This window comes from Lissotriton helveticus, chromosome 3_1, assembly GCF_964261635.1.
Source record: "Lissotriton helveticus chromosome 3_1, aLisHel1.1, whole genome shotgun sequence".
In the NCBI taxonomy this organism is placed as follows: domain Eukaryota; kingdom Metazoa; phylum Chordata; class Amphibia; order Caudata; family Salamandridae; genus Lissotriton; species Lissotriton helveticus.
In genome coordinates, this window is record NC_136061.1 from 688,092,301 (window position 1) to 688,118,392 (window position 26,092).

Genomic DNA, 26,092 nt, shown 5'->3' on the forward strand with positions numbered 1-26,092 from the left:
AAGTGAGCACAAACACTTTAGCACTAGTTAGCAGTGGTAACATGAATGGAGTCCTACAACCAACAGAAATGAATTTCAGCAAACAGGAAGGGAAAAGACAAAAAAGTTTCGGGGAAGACCACATCAAAGGCTGTCGGGTCTGACACTGATCCATAACAATGAGATGACCTTCACAAACTAACCTTGAAGTTGCTTTGATAATTCCTTCTCTGAGATCGTCAAGCGTGCAGGTTCGAAGTTTAGTGTTAAGGTTCATTGAGCCATCCATGTACATGCTACCTGAAGAAGTCATCAGGTGTAGTCTAAGCTCACCAATGCGCAAACTGTCACTTCTCCTCGATGATGGAGCCACCTGCAGCACAAACGATTGCAGTTAACGCTTGATGTTCAGATACTATTTAACAACTAAGTGTCAATGTAAAAACATGCATGCACGCTGAAATGTTGTTCTTTAAGCCGATGTAATTAATGGTACCATAATTATTAGCATCACAAGTAGTGCTAGCACTGGTATAAACTACTGATCACATACATTACATTTTTTACACAAGTGCATGACGGCACTTAGACTTATATTAGATAAACTAGATGCCCACCACAAATAAGAATCACACTGTTACAGTTGGCTACTACAGTCTGAATATTCTCAATTGCTGATTACAGACTGCCCTGTTGTAAGATGACATATGTCTAAAATAGTAAAAATGCATCCAATAGTACCTAAAAACATAAAATAATTAAATATATATACAATTATACACATGCACTAATAAAAATGAAACATATAATTGAAAATGAAATGGTAAAAGGATTGCCCCAATGCAGTCCAGATGGGACACGCCCAAATATAAGTCATCAAGGGAGAGAGCGACTTAGGGCTTTTTTGCATAGCACCCACATTGCACCCAAATTGTTTTTGCAATAGAAATAACCATTGGCATGGAAGAGTCTGATCTAAGGCTCCGGAAGGCGTCCTGGTAGTTCCATGCATAATGACCTACAAATCGGTGCCAGTGCCAGCAATTGTGCTGGGAGATAAGTAGCCTGGGCAAGTAAACATAACATGTGCTATACTTTCCTTCTGGTGGTAATATATAGGACAAGTGCCACCTCCTTCTCCCTTCGAGCCTGATGAAAACGACCTGAGGGATAGTTTGCCTATACGAAAGTGAAAATAAAGATTTCGGTGAACTGGAACAGTCACTGCACCCAAGCATGACTTAATGCCCATATAATCACTTGTTAGCTTGGCAGCGGCTGACTTCCGAACATCCTCAGCCTCCACAAATGACCGATATTTCATTTTCATCTTTCTTAGATGGAAAGATAGATGTATTCGGTTGGTCCTAATAGAATCAAAGTTGGAGTTAAAGAAACTTTTAGCTCCAGTTTGGAGTACAAACTATGGCATATAATATAGTCCAAGAAGGACCAATCCAATAGCAAACAGGTAGACTGTGCAAGTAGTAAACATATAAGCTATACAATAGCCAACCAATACTCCACATAGAGTAAGGCATATACCATAAAAGGTATGAACTCTTGAGACTAAGCTCCTCATCAGAGTAAAATAAAAGAACAAAACAGCTATGCAGCTGCAAAGAACATCCCGAGATCAGAAACCAGAGGCAAACGCTCTCTCAATAAGAAAGAAAAAGTGCTTAATACTTCAACACCCCAAGCACAAAAACAGCGTGGGCAGGAAATAAACCTTACCCAACTTAAAAATCCACGAATGTGGCTGTATAAAAAGGGAAGCAAAAGACCTGAAAAAGGCATAGTACCAGAGTTCAGCTCCCGCAACAAAGAGTGTTTGCAAGGACCAGCAGATAAAGCCATAACACCAGCAATAGAATAGGTGGTGCAAAACCTTACAGACGGAGTTAACTCAGGTGCAAAGGAGGAAAGTAGGCAGAAAAAAGAGGGGGACCCCCTTCCACACAAACTGAAAAAGGATGGAGAAGACAGGCTTATGGTCTGACCCTCCCTGACAAGCCCTAAACCTACATGAGGCCGCTTCCACTTGGGCTCCAAAAAGGTGAGTCTGTTAGACCTGGCATCCTTGGCATGGTTTCCCCCTATCTTTTTGCTCTACCTCCTGTATTTTTGATGCTGTGCTGGATTTCGTTTTTGCTGGTTTAGATGCTTTGGGCACTTTGCCACTGCTGTTCAGTGTCAAAGTGCAAGTGCTCCCTGTGTAAATTGTGATTGTGATTGGTTATCCATGATTGGTATATTTTTATCACCAAGAAGTCCCTAGTAAAGTGCACTGAGTGTGCCAGGGCTGTTAATACAAATGCTACTAGTGGGCCTGCAGCACTGATTGTGCCACCCACATGAGTAGCCCTAAAATGGTGACTCAGGCCTGCCACCGCAGTGCCTGTGTGCAGTCTGTGAACTGCCATGTCCTCCTGGTCAGTGTCCCCACTAACCAGGCCTAACCCCTCCCTTTCTGTACACATTGGTCACCCCTGTAGAAGGCCCCAGGTACCCCCTTGGGCAGGGTGCACTGTATGTGAAAGATAGAGCATGTACTTGTGCAGGTGACGTGCTCTGGTAGTGAACTACAGCCATTTTTGTTTTTCACTATTGTAAGGCTATCTTGCCCCATTGGCTATCATGGGGAATGCTGGCTACAGTGGCTACCAGCATATCTTCCCATAGGAGCAAGATAGGACGTAAAAGTTTGGTATCCCTGAACTCAGAATTTAACAACACATCTTTTAGGAAAGGTGGTTTTTAAATCCTGTGTTTGAGAATAGCACTTTTAGAAAGTGGCTTGTTCTCTTGACCTTTCTGTGTGCCTTGGCCTGTTTGTGAATTGACTGTCTGGTTTGAGAGTGACAGAGGCTGGGGAGCCCCCAGGAGGCTGGATGTGTCAGCCCTAGGCTGAATGACTGCATTTGCATCTTGAGTGGAGGGAGGGGATAGCACCTGGGCCTGAATAGAGCTGTGCCTGCCTTCCACAATGCTGGCTCCACATCCTGCTAGGCGGCTGACGACCCTGCCCCTCACTCTGAAAGGAAAGCCAAGAAAACAAATTGCTCAAGAAACACCCAGAACTGGTTCAGATTGGGCTCAGAGTCCTCCTGCACAAAGGGAACAAAGACTTTTAGGGGTATAAGTACAGGACCCCTGACTACAGGACATTAGATCATCCTGGAATCAAGAAGGAACCTCTGTCAAGGAGAAAGCTGAAACTGAAGAAGTAAGACTGTCCTGCAGTTGCTCTGCTGGACTGACCTGCTGTTGCTTTGCTGCCAAGGAGAGGGGAAGGACTTTGCTTTGTGCTGTGTCCCTTTGCTTGAAGGAATCTCCAAGGGCCAGAGAAGAGCTGGCTACCTGTTAAGAAGCCCCAAGAACAAAAGTACTTCACCCCCAGCTTCCCTGAACTCTACTGAGAGAGTTATGTCCTTCCTAGAGTGCTTGGGCCAGTTGTGGTGCCTCTGGAAGTTGTACCTGTGTTGGGAAGCTGGAAACCAAGATTTTAAAGACTTCCTGCAAGTTTTATAGCATTGCTCACTTGCACGAAGGCTGAAATCGTCGCAGCGCCTGTTGCCGCTGCCAGAGTCGTTGCATCCTTCGTTTACGGGACACACCAGTCCGGTGCGGGAAGATTACCATTGTCACTGGGTGAGATCGTCGCACTGCTTGCTTGCGGACTGCATCACATCGCTGCGAACATCATCACAGAGCCATCGCATGGAGGAGCTGCGAGAGGAAGATCGCCGCTGGTCCGCACATCGTCGCCCCGGAGATCGTCGCAGCCCACCCAGATCATCGCATCATGCCTTTGCGAGCTGTTTCACTATGGAACCTCCGCACTGGAATCCATACAAGGTATTGCCTCCCTCCCCATACAGACTGGATTCGTCGCAACACGCCCGCTACATCCAGCGGGGTTGTCGCATCGCCTCTCCACGGTCTAAGGAGTGATGCATCACTTGTTTTCCACCGCACCAGCTTCTGTTTTGGAACTTTGTCACATTTAAAGGTACTGTTGGCTAAACGGGACGCAACTGTGAACTATTTTCACGCAACTGTGGATTATTCTAACGCAACCTTAAGAACTCTTTTGAAACCATATCCTTGAACTGTGTATGTTGGATTTTTGTCGTTTTGGTCTTGTGTAGTTTAGATAAATACCTTTATTTTTCTAAACTGTTGTGGAGTCAGTTTGTGGTGTTTTCACTGTGTTACTGTGAGTGTTGGTACAAATACTTTACAAATTGCCTTTGATAAGCCTTGACTGCTCGTGCCAAGCTACCAAGTGGGTGAGCAGGGGTTATCTCGGAGGGTTTCCTCCTTATCCTATTTGGACAGTGGTGCCAACTAGAGACACCCAGTTCTAACAGAGTCCCATCAAATAGCATGGCAATCAAGTCTGACTATACTGCTTCCAAAAATTCAGACGTCCGGAGCAATGCGTGTCGTCGCGATGCCACAGCAGACACCATGGCCCATTCAATGGAATCAGTGGAATCCATTCCACATTTGATGACCAGTGTGGCTGCTTGACGGCCATCTGAGACCAACTGATGCAACTCATCCCTCTTAGCCTCAGGGAACAAGAATACAAATTGACTCAATGACCCACAAATTATGGAGGAAGCGTTGGAGGATGCAAACCGTATTAGTGGAGTGTAAAGCCAAACTTGCAGAGGAAAAAAAAAATCTGTTTTTCAGGGTATCATCCACTCTCATAAAGACCTTTGCCAAAGTGGAACTGGATTCCGAGGCAAGGCCCGGAGGTGACAAAAGGGAGGAAGCGGGGGACCAATCTAACCCGCTTGCTTCACCCAGCTGTGCAATTCAACTGTCCAACCCAGAAGTGGCCACTGGCTGCTCCAAAGGGGTCATCTCCTCACAACCTTCCCCTAATAGGTCTTGAAGATCCTCTACATAAATGACTGGCGCCACATACAGCTTCATAAACGACACCGAACGGGATCGAGGCAACGTCGAACGGCATTGAGGCTATGCCTTGCAAACGTCCAACTGGGAAGGAGGGGAAACTTCAGCCGGTGTCTGCATTGGTATCTGGAGTCACGGTGAAGCTGGCTCCACACCAACTCTAGATCGGTAACGCTATGACAGGCACTGAAATGACCGGCGTTGTGCTGGAGTGTAGCGCCATTGGTGGCCCGAAGGACCATGCACCGGCACCTCAGCCAAGGCTGGACCTGCTGACAACGATGCAGTTACAGTGCCTACGACCTTCTTGGGCCTGCAGGCGCTCCAGAGGGAGATGAGGGCCCAAAGACCAGATGGTGAGCTTCATAGTACTATTGCATCTGCTTCGAGGTCGCTACGGCTCCAGGGAAAACAGGGAGGCTCGAGAGCAACATGGGGCAGGAGTCTCAGCACGAGGCCGAGAAACACCCACATCACGAGTCGAAGACGCCATAGAGGTTCGGACCTTTAACTTCTTGTGATGCTGCTCACCGTGTGATGCCCATGGAGACTGAGAAAGTTGCTGTTGCCCACTGGGTGAAGAGTGGCGCTCTCAGGAATTACCTCGGGCCCGAGAGGAAGATCGACGAAGTAAGCCGAAGGGATGCAACATCAAAAACCATGGAGAGGTACAATGCTGTTCCCCGGCGCACAGATGAACTACTGAAAAATTTCTGGATCCAGACTGGTGTCTGGGCAGAATTCAAAAGTTAAAGATTATGTAACTAGATGTTTCTATCAGATATAGTAGACAAAAGCTTATTTCTCATAATTACTTTGGATATTTGTATTGCAGCAATTTATCACATTGTGAAGGACTAGTCTCACACATTTACTCTTTGACAAAATCCCTTTTATCTGCCAAGGCAATACCAGTCAGTATATGTTAACTGTTAGGTTGTACTATAAAGATGTGTTTGAATAATTAAAAATACAGAGTCTCTTCCTAATAGTATAGATAATAATATAATCAAGAAAATTAAAAGTGTTACCAGTACGGGAAACATACCTGACTGGTGTCATTGTTGTAAAGAATGATTGAAAGTGACTCAAAGTAAAAGTCAAACTTCAATGTTACACATGGTTCCTTGGGTAATGTAGAGTCAATCGCCAGGTTCTGTTCTGTAGTGGCAAAAACAGGATCTGTTATTTAAAAAAAGAGACAGTCAGTGAATATTCTGAAGCCCATTAATTTAAAAATTCAAATTCTTAAATGCATAAATTTCACACAAGCATGGACCATGATGTTCACGCAATAGATAGCTAAAATAATCATCTAGCAGCTTGAACCACAAAGCTGTGGAATGCACTTTTGTTTGTGACTGAACTGATTAAACATTATGAAGCTTTTGGTGTCAGACAGAATTGGATGTGTTGCAAATTACCACAAGTAATATAGAGCAATGAAGAGAATAAAAGCCCGGACAGGTAAAAAGTTACTCAACACAGTTAGCAATACAAGTCAATGAAAAAGGTACAGACCTTAAAATAACCTTTCCTGTAGAGCTTTAAGGGATGAAAACCTACCTTGGGTGGTAACTACCTTTCAGATGAATACTCTATCTACAAATTCCTAGTCTTTGGAATTCTCGCATTTGCCAGATTGTAGCTGTAAAATACTTGCGTTAGCTACTCTGCGCCATTATGTGGGATTTTCTGTTTCCATACTAGCTCTGACCCACGTCAGACATGACAACATGGAGTCATATATAGTCAGAACCACTGCATGCTGACATTTGTTCCTTTTTACCCATGCCTTTCAGCGCTGATCTGGCGTTAAGATGCTACCGGTTTTGTCTTCCAAATTAGATATTATCTTGGCAGTGTAACAGGAATGTCCCCACCGAAGTCTTAAAGTTAACGTTCAATCAATGCTGACAGTAAATGTCAATCAGTAACCCACAAGGATTCGGTATGAGGGACTTGGGGGTCAAATATGATTTCAATTCTGAAACAAATGCTCCTTGATGCAACAAAAGGTGAGCAAGAGATCAAACTTTACATAGCTGAGCATGAGAAATGAAGTTAGTCCTATTCCAGTTCGCCCTCGTCAGGCAATTCGAAGTCAAAGGATGAGTCTTCCTCAAAAAAGCAACAGAAACAAGAAACAGAAGTGAGATTCCTCGATTTACATATATTCCAGCCTATTGGGAAGGTCACACTGCCAGGATTCACCGGCCCAGACCCAGGCTTCGTCTATTTTCTCTGAGTGAGTTACAACTCTTGAATCAAGGCTCTCAGAGTTCACCAAGCCAGTGGACTCCGCATTCCATAACAGTGGTGGCATTGGCTGTCATTTCACTAGTTGCAGTGACATCAATGACAAATCCAACAGCCCTGAATTCGGATCCGTCTTAATCAACAGTTTGTTACATGTCGCACTACACCATTACTAAAGCTCAGCACTTAAATGAGGTTGGTTCTGTGGTGGCTCCAATGAATTGTTATCAACAAATCTGATACAACTCAAATTACCTCATAGTTCCAAATGATGAGGATGTTAAGGAGAAGGAAGACAATGTATTCCCTCCATATTATACTGATTATTGCCTTTACCTACATTGCCATAATGCCAACGGTCTTGACACCTCACCTGAGTGGGCTCTTGATTCTCTATATGGTCCTCCTACTGAGACTAGTGCTTTATTCACAGTGTAATTTGTAGAGCTGTGGACTTGCTATAACCCCCTCTTCTATCAGAGAAGCTAAAAGCTAGTTTGCTTATGGAAATCCTCCAGCATGGGCCCTCTTCTTCAGAATCTCTTTTACCTTTCAATTAGACATTAGTAGATCCAATCTCGGCACACTGGTCTACGCCCTTTTAAGACTCTGCTGAAAGACTGCCAGATGTCACAGAAAAGCTCCTTAGGATCAGAAATTTCTGACATAGCATCCCACACCCACACACTAATGGTGCAACGTTCTATTAGCATTGTTAATTCTAATAACTTCCCTTCTCTTCCTCCGGACAGGGAGTCAAAGTGGATTGCTGCCACAGGCAAGAAAGTCATTTCTTCAAGCATTTTTATAGTGCATTGCTCAAATGCATTTTGTATTCTAGCCCGGTCAGGTGTTACTATTTCCTAGTCCTCAAAAAGGAAGGAGGTTTGCAGCTGATTCTGGTACCCAGGATACTGAATTTGTTCCTCCAGATAGAACAATTCGAATTGAGGACACATTGAAGGTTCTGCTGGTCCTGGTGATGAAGCATACAACGATAAAGCTGTTACCACTCCTGCAAAATTGTTTTCATGATTTTCTATTTTCATGCGTTAACACTATGACTAATGTGCTTTCTTATTTATGAACCTGCATATATAAACTGAATTAATATGTCTGTAATTGAAACAAATGTCATACGATGTGTAGAAATGGATTTATTCATGTGTTTTAGTTATGCCACATTTCTATGCAAAACACCATCTTAGACAAGACGGATGCCGTCTCTGTTCTTGCCTCTTGTCCCCCCACCCCGGCATCTATCCTCTCCTTATATGCTTTGCAACACACAGTTCAAGTTAACATATGATGGTTTATTTTCACTGTTATGATTACATTGCTTTCAATTAACTCTTCCTGTTCCCTACGACATGTAACATTTTCAAGGTCCTTCCACTGTAGCTCTGTTATGAAAACTGGTCCTATTCATTTGTATTGAACTTGACTCTCTCTGCAGGGGCACTCCCAAACGTTTTGCCTTTACCCTCAACTGTTTTGCTGAATTTATTTTCTTTGTCTTTAGGACACACATTACCACTGCTAACCTTTGATAAAGTGATTGTGCTCTCTTCTTAAAACATGGTAAAATTGGCTTATACCCAACTGGCATTAATTTAGTTTTGTGCAGGTCCCTAGTAAAGTGATACTATGTGCACCCAGGGCTCGTAAATTAAATGCTATTGGTGGGCCCGCAGCACCGATTGTGCACCTACATGAGTAGCCCTTTTAACATGTCTCAGATCAGCCACTGTAACCTGTCTGTGGAGATGTAAATGGTCATCTCTACCCGGCAAAATAAACCTTTTGCCAGGCGCAACATTTCCTTTTTTCTAAACGTACGTCACCCCAAGGGTAGGGCCTGGACAGCCCAGAGGGCAGGGTGCACTGAATTTAAAAAGTTGGACATGTACTTTTATGTTTTACATGTCTTGGTATGAAAAACTCTAAACTACATTTTTCACTACTGCACGGCTTACCTCTCCCATAGGATAACATTAGAGTTGCCTTGTGACATTTAATAATCAGTAATCTCCAAATAGGGACAGGCAAACATTTAATGTTTGGTGTCTTTGTAATTGTAATGAAAAATCATCTCTCATGGTAAAGTCGGATTTCTAGTAACAATTTTAAAAATGCCACTTTAAGAAAGCTGCAAAAAAAACAATTAATTGACAGAATGCTAAACAATGTCATACATTCACCCCAGTATAGAGATCCGGGCCTAAATCCATAGTTTTTTGCTCCACATGCCATTCCAGTTTAGACCAAGCCATATGCAAATTAGTAGTGACCCTGTTTCCCATGGGAACAGTCCAGCCAGAACTGCCAGGCCAGGTCCTCCCTGGACTGGAAACAAGCATCCTAGGACCGGTTTCAGGGTTTTACCCATCATCAGCCAGGCTAGCTGGACTCCAGTGGCATGGAGATCACGGGACTCACATCTGGGCATACCCGTCCCACTCGGTGTGACAAATGCAAAAAGAACTATTGATGGACAGAAAGCTAAACAATGTCATACATTCACCCAAGTCGAGAGATCTGGGCCTAAATCTAACTTATTTAGCTTCCCATGCTATTCCAGTTTAGACCCAGCCATATGCAAATCAGTCTTGACCCTGTTCCCCATGGGAACAGCCTAGCCCAAACTGCCAGGCAGGTCCTCCCTGGACTGGAAACAGGTATCCTAGGACCAGTTCCTTTTGCACTTTTAGAAAGCCGGAATTTTCCTGCCTTAGTCTTTTAGTGTCTGCTGCATGTCTCTGGGTCACATAACTGGGTGGAGCTGACAGTTGGGCTATGTGTATTCCTGCTAGACAGCCGCATACAACAGAGAGCTGGGAAGACTGAGCTGGCTAAAGCCCTACTTACTCTTGAACAGGATGTGTGCTGCCTCCACACAAAGGGATGCATACCCCCGTAGTTAGTCTGGAGACAGGGCAGGGAAAGCAGGAAATCTGTGGACTTCAAAAGGGGAAACCTCTAGAAGCTTATCCCACTTCAAAGAAAGAACCAGGTATACGTATTGGACCTCAGACCAACTCTTTAGTACACTTCTGGACCTGTGGAAACTCTGCCAGGAAGGAGGACTGGGTTATTGGTTAAAGGGCTACCACCCTGCTGGACTGCTGCCCTGCAGAATTACTGCCTTGCTGGATGGCTGCCTTGCTCAATTGCTGCACCTGCTGTGCGGTCCTGCTGCCGTCTTGCCTGAGTCAGAAGCATTCCGAGCCGCACCTGAACTGAGGGCTACAAGAGTGACTCCAAGGGCCAGCCTGCTGGACTCCTGTTCAAAATCACATGGAAATAACAGGCTCCCACCCACCTGAACCAGCACCCAGATCCAGCTGTAGCAAGCATGAGACCCTCACGTTGTGTCTCTCAGGTCCTGGACCATTGGTGTGGCCTCAGAGAGGCTGAATTTAATTTTTGGAGTCTTTGTAGGAGGCTGGCTCAGTATACAGTGTCTACCTATGGTGAGCCCAGGCAACCTTTAGTGATATTGTTTAGGTCCGTAAAATCCAAACCTCTCAAGGATAGCTGTGGAGAGAAGCTAAGGCTTATTCAGGAGGGTTAAAAGTGGGTGCATTTACCACTATTGTCAGTCAGCAAGCTTACCCATAAGAAATAACCACACCAAGTGAGTATAAAAATAAATTGTATTAATTAGCACCGACTATACACTAACTTGGTGTAGCTCCTACTATCAAATACAAGCAAGAAATACTTCAGAAACAGGTAAGTAGCATAGGAAAATACATGGGCCCCTATCGGGGAGGCAAACCATATACTAAAATAGTGGTATGTGAAATGGTTACCAAAATGGGACTAATACCCAAGGAAGGAGGACATCCAAGGTGAGTAGCCAGGGACCCCAAGGCGCCCAGATGCGGAGTGATTACCCAGTTCATAGAGTAACACATAGTAAGTTGTGGTTGGCTTTTTATGATTCTATGACCCTTCCCAAAGGACCCCAAAGGAACCACTTGGATCAAGGAATGTTGGAGAGTCACCCCACATGTGGATACCCAGGGAACCACGATACCTACACCAGGGAGCCCAGGTGCATAAGCTTGATGTGGTGTCGGAACCGCTTGTTGATGCCAATGGAAGATCGTGGAAGATCAGCAGCTACTTGTGGATAAGGCGGGCGGAACAAGGACATGAAATCCAGATAAGAAGAACCTGAAAGCAGAGACGACAGAGTCCAACCCACCCAGAGGTAACTAAGAGGCATAGCCGCACAATACCATAGAGGTTATTGCTGAAGCACGAGGAGGTTGAGTCAGCAGCGGCGGAGACCAGACATTGATGCAGGAACACAAGAGCCATGCATGAGCTGTCACATGCCGGTCAACGAGTGCAGGAAGGACAGTGGCCAGCAGGACCACCAACAAGCCATGGCAAACGCAAACAGCGGTTTGCGAGAGAAAATGCTGTGTTACAGCACAGTGGGTCTGTGGGACTAACCAAACAAGGTAAAGTCAGAGCTGGCCCTCAGCACTCAGGAGAGCCAGCAGGAATCAATGGAGCCCTTCAAGGACCCTCTGGCAGCAGACACAGGAGTCACAGGGAAGCCTCAGCAGTACACAGGAGATGAAAGACCATGATGCAGAGGATGCAGGCAGTAAGTCGATCTTCGAGCTGTGCAATGCTGGAGGTTGGGGCTTCTTGAAGCTTGAAGATCTTTTGTGAAGAGAGCCAACAAGCCTTGACAAAAGCAAACAGACGCGGTGCACAGGGAGGCAGTTCATGTTAGCTGGGGAGGGATCACAGTTGCCCAAGTTGCAGGGAAGACTGATCAGGCCTCTGGAGAGCCAGCAAGCTACCACCTATGTTGCCGAGCCGGGCGATGTCTGTGGGACACCAGGACCAGCAAACCAGTCATTGAGGTAGAGGGGCCTTCGGATGCAGAGATTCATTCTGGTTATGATGCTGGCAGAGTCCGTGGTGACTCGCAGGATGCACGGCCACAGAGTTGCAGAACTTGAAGCACATGGATAAAGATGCAGCAGGAAGCATTATTGTTAAATGTTTCATATTTGTAACAACATCTGTGGATGACATTAGCATAAAGGGTGTTGAATAATATTATGCAAAATTGGGATCGAGCTTGTGTGTTAAGGTAATGACCTGTATTTAGACGTGTTCTGATTTGCTTAAGAATTAATACTTTTATTCATACCATAATGATTTTAAGGTTTCTTTAATTTTTCATGCAAGAATTGTGCATAAAAATCCCTGCATTTTGGGGATGACTCTGGGATTTTTTTGAGCTTTCCTTGATGCTACTAAGGGTGTTGTCTGACCTTTCCTGATCTTGCTGCTCATGTGTCGAGAAGAAAACATTATTTGCATGTGTTGCATGAACAATAATCATTGGTAAGTAGAAGAGCTAGCAGAATAAGACCAAGTGACGTTTTGTAAAGAGGAGATTCAGTAACGATAAAAAGTGTGATGGCATGGAGGCTACTGCAGATTCTACAGCCTGTAAGAGAGAGGGCATCATCTAATACCACCGCATGCCCTTGGGATGCCTAGAATGAAGCGAGGAAGAGGGAAGACAAAGACTATGGATTACGGTAGTTAGCACTAGTGACTGAGAGGACTAGAAATTACCTTTTAGATGCTCCATCGCACTTTGTGTAAAATCCCCTTTTGTTCTTCTGACATCCTGATCGGTTTGCAGAGTACTTGGCTGTGTGGATGCCTCACCAAGATTTTCCAGCAAAATGTTCATAATAACGGTTAAGTCATTTTGACTAAGATAAATCTGCAAGAAATGATTGTAAATCAATAACCTTTAAGTTAAAGCCTGACAAGAACCAACAGAAAAGTCTATCAGACAATACCCAGTTGCAGTATTTACAATAAATGTACTAATATCCCAAAGATGGTAAAACATGAGACAATTCCTCTTTTCAAACTGAAAACAGTAAAATGCATCTTTCCAATAAGACTTGTTGACTGCAGCTGAAATCCTATTCGCCCTAGACAGCAGCCTAGTCTTAAACTGGGCTGGCCTACCTGCGGCAACTGTTTCAAAGTAAAAATAACACTGTCGAGTGAAGAACATGAAGATCCCTTTATAAGGAAACAAAGGGGAGATCTTGGAGAAAATCTATGTTTAGTCCTACTCCCCCTCTTGCTCTTCTTAATGCTTCCTTGGTTTCCGGTTCTGTCCCTTCATCCTTTAAATCTGCTATTGTTTTTCCCATCCTTAAAAAAACTGGTCTGTATCCCACTTCTCCCTCTAATTTTAGGCCTATTTCTCTTCTCCCTTATTTGGGAAAAATTTTGGAAAGCCACATCACATCTTGCCTCTCCAACTACATCGAGGAGAACCTCCTCCTGGCTTCCCATCAGGCTGGCTTTTGTCCCGGCCACTCCACGGAGTCAGTGATCATCGCAGTCTTGAACGAACTTAAAGGAAAAGCAGACATTAACATCCCCCAGGCTTTGGTCCTCCTCGACCTGTCCGCTGCATTTGACACGGTCGATCACTCTATCCTTCTTGGCCGTGTCAGCGCAGCCGGCATCCGAGGCGCCGCCTTTTCCTGGCTTGCGTCCTTTCTTCAGGGCAGGACTCAGGCGGTCCACCTTTCAGGCTTTTCGGCCCCTCCCCGCTTGATCACCTGCGGGGTTCCCCAAGGCTCCTCACTTTCTCCCCTTCTTTTCAACTTGTATATCTTCCCTCTTATTACTTCACTTCTCAAGCTGGGGGTCTCTGTATATAACTATGCGGATGACCTCCAGCTCGTCTTCGATCTCTCCTCCCCTTCTGTGTCGCTTCCTAATTTCTGCTCTACCTTAGTTTTTATATCTGAATGGATGAGCTCCAACCATTTGAAGCTCAATCCGGACAAGACGGAGCTTGTCCTCACGGGTGGTCCCTCCAACCCCTGGTCTACGGTTCATTGGCCCCCCTCCTTTGGCCCCCCTCCCTCACCGGTCTCCTCTGTCCGGACATTGGGTATCAAAGTCAGTCATGATCTGACTATGCATGCCCAAATTAGCGCCGTAGTGTCCTCTTGTTTCCTGTCCCTTCGCCTCATTCGGAAGATCTCCCGGTATTTCACGGCAGATGCCCTTAAAACCATAGTCATGGCTCTTGTCACCTCTCGCCTCGACTATGGGAATGGCCTGTATGTGGGCATACCTGCCTACGAAACCCGCCGTCTCCAGGCCATTCAAAATCAGGCCGCCCGTCTCATTCTCCGCCTTCCTAAATTCTCCCACATCACCCCTGCTCTCAAATCTCTTCATTGGCTCCCTGTGCACTCCCGATCTATTTTCAAATTGGCCTGCTTGGCCTTTAGTGCGCAAACCCATTCTGCTCCTCTTTTTATTGGTTCTCTCATCACTCCTCACGTCCCTGGCCGCACCCTTCGCTCTTCCTCCCTCTCTCTTCTCCATGTCCCTCGTTTCCGCAAATCTAAAACGGGAGGCACTCGATTTGCGGTCCTGGCCCCCCAGATCTGGAATAACCTTCCCCTGTTCATTCGCTCTATTCCCATCTACACTCACTTCCGCAAGGCTCTCAAAACTTTTCTGTTTTCCCAAGCTTTCCCTTGCTAGTACACCCATGCCCCCCCCATGAGTCTGGCTCAACCCCTCAGCGCCAGGAAGCCGCTTGGCCGCAGTGCGGTTAATCAAGTTCCTTTTCAAATTCAAATGATGTAGCATCCAACCTTAAAGAATTCGAAGTACAATACATACAATATAGTAACATAAACATACCTGCATAGGTTTTAAATCGCCTTTAATCGCCATCGCTGGAATTTCTGGATACCATGCCGCAGCCAGGTTACGGCTTACTGATAACTGGAGATTCACTGGCTGCAAAATCTCTAGATCTGGCTGTGTAGTAGACTCCGTTGCTATGATTGTTCTAAAATAAATTATAAGAGCATAAACACCAGGATGCAATACCAACAGAGAAAAAAGTATAAAATACTTTAATTAGAGTTAAATTAAATTAATAACAGGGAAATTAAGGAAGGGCTGGTTATTTTAGAAGTGCCGTTTTCATCTCTGCAAACACAAAACTCTAAACTCTCAAACATAATTGGGTGTGAAAGTATGTGAACAATGCCCTTGGCAAGACGCATTGGCTGTTTGCCCTTCTCCAAATATCTTTTTTTTTTTAAAACCCTGGTGTATCCGAATTTGAAGGAACTAGAAATCTTGATTAGCGAGTAGTTGTAAGACAATCCAGAGAAAGCCTTGCTACTTAAAAAAAATAGTTTAACCTTTCTTTTATAAAAAAAAACACTTAGTACCCTTTGCAGTTGCCCAATTCTTTCAATGAATCACACCGATGTACTCGTAATGGTGTGTCTCATGCAGATCCAAAGAATCTTCAGTAAGCGATTTTCTGTGGAAAAATATATGTTCGGTAAACCAGTATTTATTGGCAAAAGTGTATAAAAGAACAAGTGTGTTTTATCTTCGGTAACCCACTTTCGGGAAGATACTAACCACACATCGCTCTCCTTTAGAATATTCAGAGAGACTGGACGGAATCTGGACTTTTTTTCAGCATGGCAACTACAAGTCGGTAGGGGACATTGGGCAAATACTCTTCAATCTTGTCCCGCCAAGGAACTGATATTCGGAGATACATATAAATACCACCCGGGTGCGCTATGGTCTGTTTTTTTCTTGACACTCTTAGACAGAGTACAAAAAACAATTATCTATCCTAGACTGCAGATCTCTAATTTGGGTTCTTTTTAGATGGAAAAATAGTCCATTCCATGGATCGGGGAATTGGGAGGGCAGTGCACCAGGATATCCTCATGGGTGATAGTTCTCTTTCCAAATACACCTAACAATATCCACCACAAAGAGCATTACCAAAGGTGAGTAAGTTCTTATACTATGGATACTTCTAACCACAAATTCCTCACCTTGTGACTAGATACCAAAGTAGTGCCACCCCAGGTGGTGGGTCTATGTAATGACTCCGATCAAAAAGCCCTTCAGGCCCAAATGGGCAAAATGCCCATCTTGACGGACCCGACTTTCAAGACAACAGTGCTTTGTAAACATATGCACTGATGGCCTCGTAGCAGCGCAACAGAAATCCAAGACAGGCACTCTGTGTGTTGGCCAAGTAGTAACAAACTTGCCTCAAGTAAAATGAGACCATAATCCTTCAGGTACTTGCTTCTTATCTATCTTTTGCAGATATTTATGGAGAGGACTATTCACCTATAGAGGGTTATTTTCTGTACTGCCTTGCTCCTTCTTCCGTCCGAGAAGCCCACAAAGGGTTGATTGTCATCCAATTTAATTTGGTACAATCAATATTAAAAATGAGGGCTCTCCTGAGGTTCACAGGATGCAGTCTCTCCTGCTCTTTTGAGGGGTGAGGTGGGGCAAAGAAAGACATGATAGCCTGTCCTATGTGGAAAGGTACTCTTAGATGAAATGCAGCTTGAGTTCTCAGTGTGTCTGGAAAGAATGTTGTGTAAGGAAGCTGGATCGAAAGTGCATGTAGATTACTAAAATGACTAGCTGATGTGATTGTGACCAGAAAAAAGATGTTTAGAGTCAGGAGATAAAGTGTGCACCGGCGTATTTATTCAAATGGGTACATATCAGAAAAAAAAGAACCAAACTCAAGTCTCACTCTGGCATTACAACGATCTTCAGAGGAAACATACACTGTAAATCTTTCAGAAATCTTATTACACAAGGGGATTTAAACAAGAAGGCTGAACTGGACACTGCAAAAAAGTCTTAAGAGCCAACAAATAGCCTTTAACGCTGCCCTCCATAATGGCTTCCTGAGTCAATGACACAACAAATAAGTTACTTACAATTAGTAGCGTCTTATTTGGTAGAGGTAGGATCTAGCCGCAGATTCCTTATCTTAGAATTCTCCACAGGCGCCAGAGTGGATTCTGAAATTTTTGCACAGCGGTACGTCGGTAGTGGGCGTCGACCTCCAGATGTGACGGTAATGGAGTCCTTATCAGCACCTCCACTGACACCAGTTTCTTCTGTGACTATTTTTTGCACCAGCAACGCGGAGCCACTATAGAACTGCCTATGGAAATGGTGTGCCAAAATAGACCTAAAGAAGAGCACCAGACTGCCACGGAAGGGGTTTGTAGGTACAAGGACTTACAGTTCAGAGAGCAGGGAAGATTGGTGGGTTGTTAAGAAATATGTGGCTAGAATCTGCCTTTACCAAATAAGGCATTAGCAAAGGTAAGTAACCTATTCATCTAATATAGATATCAAGCGGCATATTCCTTATCTTACATTTAGAAACCCAAGCAACACTCTCCTTAGAGGTGAGTCTGTGAACGGAACTGAGAAAAAGATCCCTGAATAAAACTAGCCGGCATACAATGAGATAAAGCAACCAGGCTGTCTAAAGAATTTTAGGTTAAGCCAAGAAGACGCTCCAGTAGAAGGACTGTGGGAGGCCTCCATGAGAAACATGTGGACAACATTACCCACAGCAGAGGGATAAGGAAGTGTTGGAAGAAAACACTTCATAGAAACAATATTACTATGGTGCCCTGCCAGAAATATTCAAACCCTGACTGGACAAGAGACGTGCGTAACGATACTTGAGGGGGACCCCTGCAATGTACATGGAGGGGCCACCGCTCCAGATTTAATCCGGAGCTCTTTGCCCTGGAAACAAGAACGTGAACTAACCCCACCCTGTGACAAAGAGCAAAAGGAATCTCAGAGCACATCCATGACAGAACAATAGCATTACAAGAAAAACAACAACGTTTGGTAGAGACCCCTCTCTGAAGGAGAAAACACTCCAAGAGAGAAACCAACCCTCCGGGACTAGGACACATTGAAGCCCAGAGGAGAAAGGTAAAAAATGAAAAGCATAAGCAACAACCAATTCAAGGTCGAACTAGAGTCTCAAGAGAAGCACAGTGACAAAAGTAAATATGTACGCCCTAAGAAAGTAGTTCAGCCTAACTTTACTTGCAATATATACCTGTATATACGTGAACATGTATATAACCCTCTAACTATACATATAAATATAGATACAAATGCCTACACACATCTGTCAGAATACACCAAAAGTGTTATTCCCATTGGGGAAGCAAACCCGCATACTCCCTTGACAAGCGTGGAGCCTAACCAGTGTAGGAACAAGGAAGTACTGTAGAATACAGGTATCAAGTTCACTCTGGTCAGTGAAGTGCGAAAAACAAGTGAGGAGTAGGAAGACCTTGAATATGAATCGCAAGCACTGCTGTGCACGCAGAAGCCAGACAAAGTCAGGAAAGAAGATGACATGAGGCCATGTCAAAGCCAATAGTAAAAACTCATCAGCAAGGCAAAGCCAGAAAACAAGATGACATGAGGCCATGTCAAAGCCAATAGTAAGAACTCATCAGCAAGGCAAAGCCAGAACACAAAATGATATGTCAAAGCCAGTAGTAAGCACTCATAATTTAAATGTACTGTTCTACTCCATGACAGCTCTCACTAAAAGACAGCAAGATTACCAGACAGAAGAGAAGCAGGCATATGCAGAACCATCTCATGTATCCAGGCTAAGGTAAAATAACACACTAAAGTCAGTTAAAATGGTGGTAGTTGAAGATCATCATAGGGTGCCCAATCACAAGAGTGGCTCTTTCACTACACCAAAGCAAAGGAGTTCTCACAAATTCTCCTGCGCTCCCACACATTCCAGCCCCTTATGTTAGTGAAGCTTGTGAAATTAGAAAACATCTCCACAAGTACAGAAAACAATCTTGAACGTGAATAACCTAAATAAAGTGCGCAACCTGGTGGCTTGTTTGTGTGCAGAGCTCAGGCTAGACAGAGTTAGAATTCAAGATGGAGTTTAGGGCATGTCAAAGCCAATAGTAGGAACTTCATAAAGCTTCCCAATGTACAACATAATACACATTTGGGCACCACTGCCTATACCACTACACTCCGAGACAGAGGAGTACATTCCACACATTTCTCTCTCTCTCATGCTTTCAAATGCACATCCCACACATTCTGTTCCTGGCAAGGCTGTTCTACTCTGTGAAACTCTCCCACTCTGAAACTAAAAGGAGACAAGAAATGAAATCATACGGCAACATACAAGTACAGAGTGGATTAAAACACAAAGTCAATTAAAACAATGTTAGTGAAAGATCATCATGTGGTCCCAATACATGGGAGAACCTATAGCACTACACCGTTGTAGGAGGCTGGCTTAGTTTATGGCACCCACTTATTTAAGTGATGCAGGCAACCCCTATGGTGATTTTAGTGGCCTTTGATGATAAAGAAATCTCTCAAAGTGGTAGCTGTGGAGAGCAGCTTTCAGGTGTATCTTAAAGGTGTGCTATGCAGTTTGTTTTAACAGTTTAATCTGTAATATAAATTAGATGAAAAGAAACCATACAGGGTTTATCAAAAAGAAGTCTATTTATTACAACACTATCACTAATCACATTGGTATGTCTTCTAATCTTATATCCACACAATACACCAAAATATTTCAAAAGCAATCAGGTAAGTAGCACACAATACAGTGGTCTCCAGGGGGAGACCAAACCATATAATTAGAAAGTGGAATGTGAATTGCTAAAGGAGAGAGGATTTGCACCAGAAGACTAGGAGGTGCTGGGTACACAAGAAACCACCCAAGGTAAGTACCCAGGTACCCCACAGAGTCTGTGTGCAGAGTGGAAATACAGCTATGTGTCCATTAGAAGTCAATGGGGAAGTCACGTTTGCAGTTTGGAAGAAAAATTACCCTTCCTGGAGGACCCAGAAGAAACCCTTTGGAAGACAGAAGGCTGGAGAGTCACACAACCCGTGGATGCCCCAGGAACCAAGTTACCTACACCAGGGAAGCCGGATGGATGACATCGAAGGAGATGCTTGTGGAGAAGACTGTGAAGGAGTCCAGTGGAATCCAAGAGTGGATTCTGGAACTGAAGAACCTGCAAGCAGAGGGGACAGAGTCTATACCACTCAGAGGTGACCAGGAGACATGGAGCCACAATGCCCACCGATGTTGAGAGGTTCTGAAGAATCGGCTGTGACATTGTCGCTACAACTGTGAGGACCCGGTGGTGGTGAGGAACACCAAGCACCATGTACAAGCTGTCCCACGTCATACATCGGTGACTAGGTGGTCGGTGTCTGGCAAGAGGACCAACAATCCGTTGGGACCCGCAAGGTACAAGGGACTTGCCAATTGCAGGAGAGTCAGAGCAGGCTCCAAGCAAGCAGGGGAGCCCACTGAAGCAAGAGAAGACCATCAGGAGGACACATAAGCCAAAGGCACACGAGTCGCAAGAGGACCTCCGGCAGCCTACCAAAGATTGAGGCTCACAATGCAAGGACTAAGGGGAGAATGCTGATCTTCTGGAAGTGGCATGATGGAGCGTCTTCCAGCGCAAAGATCTCTGGATTGCAGAGTTAGCAGCGGCAAGTCAACACGGTGCACAGTGGTTAGGTACCAGCGGTTCTGACGAGGGACACAGACCTCAAATTGGTGTTGCTGGGATTCGGGAAGTCCATAGGTTGTCAGAAGCAGTAGACCGGTCAGCTTCGTTGTGGTGCCTGCAGATGCAGGGAGTAACTCCTTCACTCCAAGGGAGAATTCTTTGTGTGTCCTTGATGCCCACAGGACTGTTGAGGAACCTGAATAAAGCACAAATACAGACGAAGAAGACTTGAAGAACACAAGACCAGGAGAAACAGGAGTCTTTCTGGTTGCAGTCTCGGGTATAGTCAAAGTCCAAATGTTCAGTCGATTTAAGAGCGATGTAGTTTCAGGGTCGAGTCTTGTCCCATGATGAATATGAAGACCCACCTACAGGTAAGCACTTAAATACCCAAAGGAAAGAGTCGAAATGACTCGAGGTTCCTCCCAGAGGAGGAGCTGGACAGAGGGGAAGATGCTCCCCTGTCCTTTGCCCTGGTTTGCACCAGAGTGGGGACAAAGGGTCCCTGAACCGGCTCAACCTTAGGATGAAAGGAGGGCACTAAATGTGCCCTTCAAAGCAGTCTGGGGCCGCTTGCCAGCGCCCCCACCCCAGCCCAATACACTAAGTCCTGTCTGGGAGGTGGTCACACTTCCCTCTGACAGGAAACCTATTGTTCTACCTTCCCCGGCTCCCACTTGGCTCAGCTGCAGGAGGGCTGAATCATGTTTGAGGTCGGCAGCAGCACTAGCTTGCTGTCAGTCCCTGAAAGGCTGTAACCAGGAGTACAGGGGGTACCCTAGCGAGACCCTAGTCCATCGGATCATACTTCCAACACTGGAATCGGTGTTGCAGTATGATTCCAACATGTTTAATACCAAGCATTACTGGGTTCGGTTCAGACATTATGTAGTTACACATCTTGTAATGACTGATGTCCACTATGTGTCTTAAAATGGCAGACAACACTTACAAAGCCTGAAGAATAGACTCCGAGGTTTGTAGGGGTGTCCTGCTCAGGCAGGGGCACCCTCACACGTATAACCAAGCCCTCTGCCCTCAGGACTGTAGAGCCTGCCATAAGGGTGACTTATAGATTTTAAGTGCAGTGACCTCAGATATAAGGAAACTTATATCTGTTACATGAGGAGCAAGCACAACATCACACAGGCTAAAATGGAAGGCCTGCAGACAAAGTTCAAGTGGACTCCCATGGGCGGCGCAATACATGCTGGAGCCTGGTGTACCTGTGCCCTGGGTACCATATACTAGGGACTTACAAGAGTACGCCAGTAGCCAATTGTGGAGGTGCCAAAGTACTTACAATGTCAATTAAGGGGAGAAAGCCAGTGGCGGCTGGTGACATTTGAACGTGGCGGGCGTAAACATTTTGCTGTACTACACCTTTGGCGAGCAAGTATAGAGAGCGAGACCGAACAACCTATGGGGATCCGGGGGTTCCCCCCGGAGACATTTAAAAAAAAAAAAAGAGTGGATAAATTCCCCCAGCCGGGAGTAGCTTAAAATGTGTTGGGCTAGCAGTCTGTGTATGAGTGTACGGCCGTATTTCTGCTGCAGCCATTTTTTCTGCTTCTTATCGCAGTACATCTGTTACTCAAATAATGTTGCTGTCCATACTTGGAATGAATACAACAACCAGCACTTGAGTCACGGTAGAGCTAACAATGTAAATTAACACTTTATTCCTCTAGCACCTTTGCAGAGCTTAACACTGTTACACAGCAACCTGTCCCCACAGTTCAACACATCTTAACATCAGTGCAGTACAGCAACAGGTCACTTTCACAAACCCAGCACATCTACAGTGCATGCACGGCGCCCTGCTCGGTTTAAATTGCGTCTTGCCCCCACACATGCACACAGCACCGTACATGACACAGAGAAACCTGGAGCACAGGCAGTAACTTCAAGATAGCTATGCATCCGTTGTGCACACACAAACTTTCTCCCAGCTCGGAATGACCCACTCGTTAATGGATAGAAGCTTTTACGAAACAAGCAGTCAGTGACCCCTCCCTCAACAGGACCATTGAAGAAAAACTGAATGAACACTGGATAGACCAGGCTTCAACCAAACGTGAAAAAGCAGGCACTTTTAAAGGGCGCTTATACCAGAGCACTGCAAGGTGTACTGACCCCTTAAACCAAAGCAAAATGTATTCATTTATTTAGAGGTTTGTAAAGTGTTCAGCATATTACTTTGGCCATTTCAGAAAAGTAATAGATGAAAATTTCATACAACCTGGCCAGTAAAGAAAAATATAATAAACAAGCCTTCACTGAACAGTCCCCAATAAAGGAAAGAGCAGTGAACATCACTTGCACAGAAAGCTATTTTTTTAAAACATTTTTTAAAAGAGCAGGTAGTCAAATTTCTTCTTAGACAAGCGCTTTTTAGAGAACATTATAATCACTAACATTTGCTGAACTGGCCTTTTAACGAACGAGACCTCTCGTATCCACGCTGCCATGACTCTTCAAGCAGACACAAAACGTCATATAAAATAGATCTCATATCTAAATTACTAGAACCATTTTCATATTAAAAGTGGACGGGTGAACTGAACTCCGAAATAGGCCTTGCCCCAGCCCCGACTGTGACAAAAAGACCCTGGCCTGAACAGGGCTTTACTAGAAGTAAAAAATAAACGCCTGTGCTCAGGGCACAAGTCGTAAAAAAAGAAGTGGGGGGGGGGGCAGTCACCGGAAGTGACGTCACAACAGGAAGTGACGTCACGAAAGGTGGTGTTTTCGCTTTGCAACTTTAAAAGCAAATGAGTCAATTTGATGCACTATCTGAGTAGCACTATCCAAAGGTATCACGAGTGGACTGTGCAGGGTTATTAGACGTATATGTGTACTGTTATCGGGGACAACCTTAAAAGGCACATCAATCTGAAAACTATGAAAAACAGTTCACAAGAATACTCACATTTTAAAATCTTGATTATTGTAAGACGAAGTTCAATGAAAGGAAACGTAAGGAGGCAAGCACCTACCAGATACTGAGAATTCTAGTAGTCTGTCCAAATGTATCTCTAAATCTGAAACCAAGTTACATTTCTCTACACATCAATTCTGTATAATATTACTCTGTACTTCTAGCCTGCCTTAGTTCTTGAGAAATTGTCAGTCATGCCTGCTCGCGCCTCCCCCACCCGTTAGCTCCCAAGCGTGCTGAAACCAAGTTCCTGTATTTGCTGCAAGACCATGTGTGTTTCTGATTCAGCCTGTCCACGGTTCTTGCTAATTTGATATGTTCTGTTTCTTTTCGGCTGCCTTTTCACTGAAGTAACGCTTCTCAGCCGAACAAAACCGGCCCAGCATCCGTCAAATCTCAGAGGCAGTAGGAGGCCTGTGCCAGCATCGCGCTCGAGACACATGGCGTCCTCCCCCTCATCCCTGGAGCTGCCTCGGAGCTGTGAGCTCCGATCTCGTCCCTGAGAGGCCAAAGAGTGAAGTCCAGCTGTTTGCCAGGGGGGACGGTGTCCACCCGTAAAATATGTGGGGGGCGCTGTCCACCCGTGTGGTACCCCGACTCGAGCCCTGCCTGTGCTTTACCACGGCTGGCGAGCTAAACTGACAGAGTTAGTTCACAATCAGATGTCAGCAGGCAGGCAGTCTGGCCTACTCTCTGGCAGCAACAAAAACCAATGGTGTAAGCGCCAGCAAGCAGTGAGTAATCCTGATGCAGTAAAAAATCCATTCCGACTGCCAGAGGCCATGCAGAGTGCAGACTCATGCTCGGGAAGCCGTCTGAGGTGGTCGAGTCTGCGCAGACTCAAATCCTGCTTCCCACCCGCCACACCCTTTCCCAACACGTCACAGTGAGGGGTCCCACCCACGCCCTGTAAGGAGTTCGGAAAGGGTGTGGTGACAAGCTCTCCACTCTCTGATTGACGTGGAGGGTTAGCAATCCCGGGCTTGTTTTCAAAACGCCCGGGGCTAACTAAACCTCCATGCCATCAGGGGGTGGAGACTGCGCCTCACAGCTAGTTGTTTGCCGAGCTGATGACATCACAGCCTTCAGGGCTGTGAGGTTGTGAGGTTCTCAGCCGGCAAAAACACAAAGGCTAGGCTTCCTGAGCAGCGGAGAGAGTGAGACCAGGCAGTCACGTGATGTCTATTAACAGGGCCAATATCGGTGAGTGGGGCATACAGTTCCCTGCAGCCCCGTTTTCGAGACTGATGTTGTTAATGCCATTAAGTTAATGGAATTTTTGGCAGCTGATAAATGGGTATTTTTTATAAATGACTATAAACTACACATCCAACAATGTAACGGGGGCGGAGCCCCGACGCCCTAATAGAAAAACCGCCACTGGAGAAAGCACAATTGCTGGGGTCCTGATTAGCAAGATGCCAGCAGACTAGGTTAAAAACACAATGACACCAGACTAAAAAGTGGGGGTAACCAATAAAGCAGATCCTACTTTCCTACAACCGTGATGTCAGAACCAATGCGAACGATGCCGGTGACATCAAGTGGAGCCGAATGGAGTGAGCTGAATAGAGTCACCCGAAGGCGCATAGGGGTACTGCGCATGCAAAGGTTTTTGTTTCCAAGCTGATACCTGAGGAAATTTAAAGGTAAGGAATCTGCAGCGAGAAGTCACTATCAGATATAAGTATATACAAAGTATATACAGAGCGTCCTAATAAAAGCCATCATCTCTTATGGTTGGTGTGCTAGTGTTGTCCTAGGGAGCATCCCTGTGCCCCCATTCCTATTTACAGGAGGGGTTTATTCCCCACTCAATAATAGAGGCGACTACATGTGTGGTCTACTGTAGGAAAGTGTGCCTTTTTTGCATGGTTACCCCCGCTTTTTGCGGCCCTGGGAACCTGATTGGCAGGGACGCAGTGCACATCAAGTCAGTTTCCATCAGTATAACTGAAGTGCTCTGGGTCCCTGCCAATCAGGTTCCCAGGGCCTGTGTTTTTTCCCCAAGACTGTACCTTTATATCCACAACTGGCACATACCTGGCTACAGGCAAGCCAATTGTAAAAGGTACCATGGGAAGCAAGGTCACTGTGACCAGGAAAGGGCTACAGCACCTATTGAACCACACTTAGTGGCCCTGCACCTAAACACACAAAATGCCAATGCAAGCTGTGTCTTTTGGTGAAGAGAAAAGTGAAGAGTCGACATGGCACACATCCCTGTGTGCCATGCCGGCAATACACTGCCTGAACGCTAGGTAAGTCATCCCTCTAACAGGGTGCACTAGCCCTAAGGTGAGGGTACAGAGGCATGAGGCCTGTACCCCTACAGTGTCGAAGTCCATTCTTAGACATTGTAAGTGTAGTAAATAAAGAGTATATGGTCTGGAAGTTGGTCATTACAAACGTCACAGCTCCATAATGGCTTTACTAAAAACTGGGAAATATGGTAACAAACTTCTCACCAAATTAATGTAAAATGCACTCGAAGGCATCTTAGAGATGCCCCCTGAAAATCGAC

At 45.2% G+C, this 26,092-nt stretch overlaps 1 protein-coding gene and 1 long non-coding RNA gene across 3 annotated transcripts in view; one reads left to right on the plus strand and one right to left on the minus strand.

Annotated features, from left to right (window-relative positions):
- The window catches only part of VPS13C (vacuolar protein sorting 13 homolog C), a 2,773,485-nt gene that overhangs the window by 1,359,686 nt on the left and 1,387,707 nt on the right, over window positions 1-26,092 (minus strand). The window contains exons 45-48 of one of the 2 annotated variants that reach the window (XM_078680824.1): window positions 14,911-15,061; window positions 12,790-12,943; window positions 5,963-6,075; window positions 183-352 (exon numbers count right to left, since the gene is read on the minus strand). In XM_078680824.1, the coding sequence (XP_078536950.1) occupies window positions 183-352; window positions 5,963-6,075; window positions 12,790-12,943; window positions 14,911-15,061 (588 nt within the window). Of the gene's footprint in view, window positions 1-182; window positions 353-5,962; window positions 6,097-12,789; window positions 12,944-14,910; window positions 15,062-26,092 lie in introns of both variants that reach the window. The other variant, XM_078680823.1, reaches the window with a different exon arrangement.
- The window catches only part of LOC144822865 (uncharacterized), a 790,049-nt gene that overhangs the window by 261,659 nt on the left and 502,298 nt on the right, over window positions 1-26,092 (plus strand). The gene's annotated exons all lie outside the window — the stretch shown is intronic.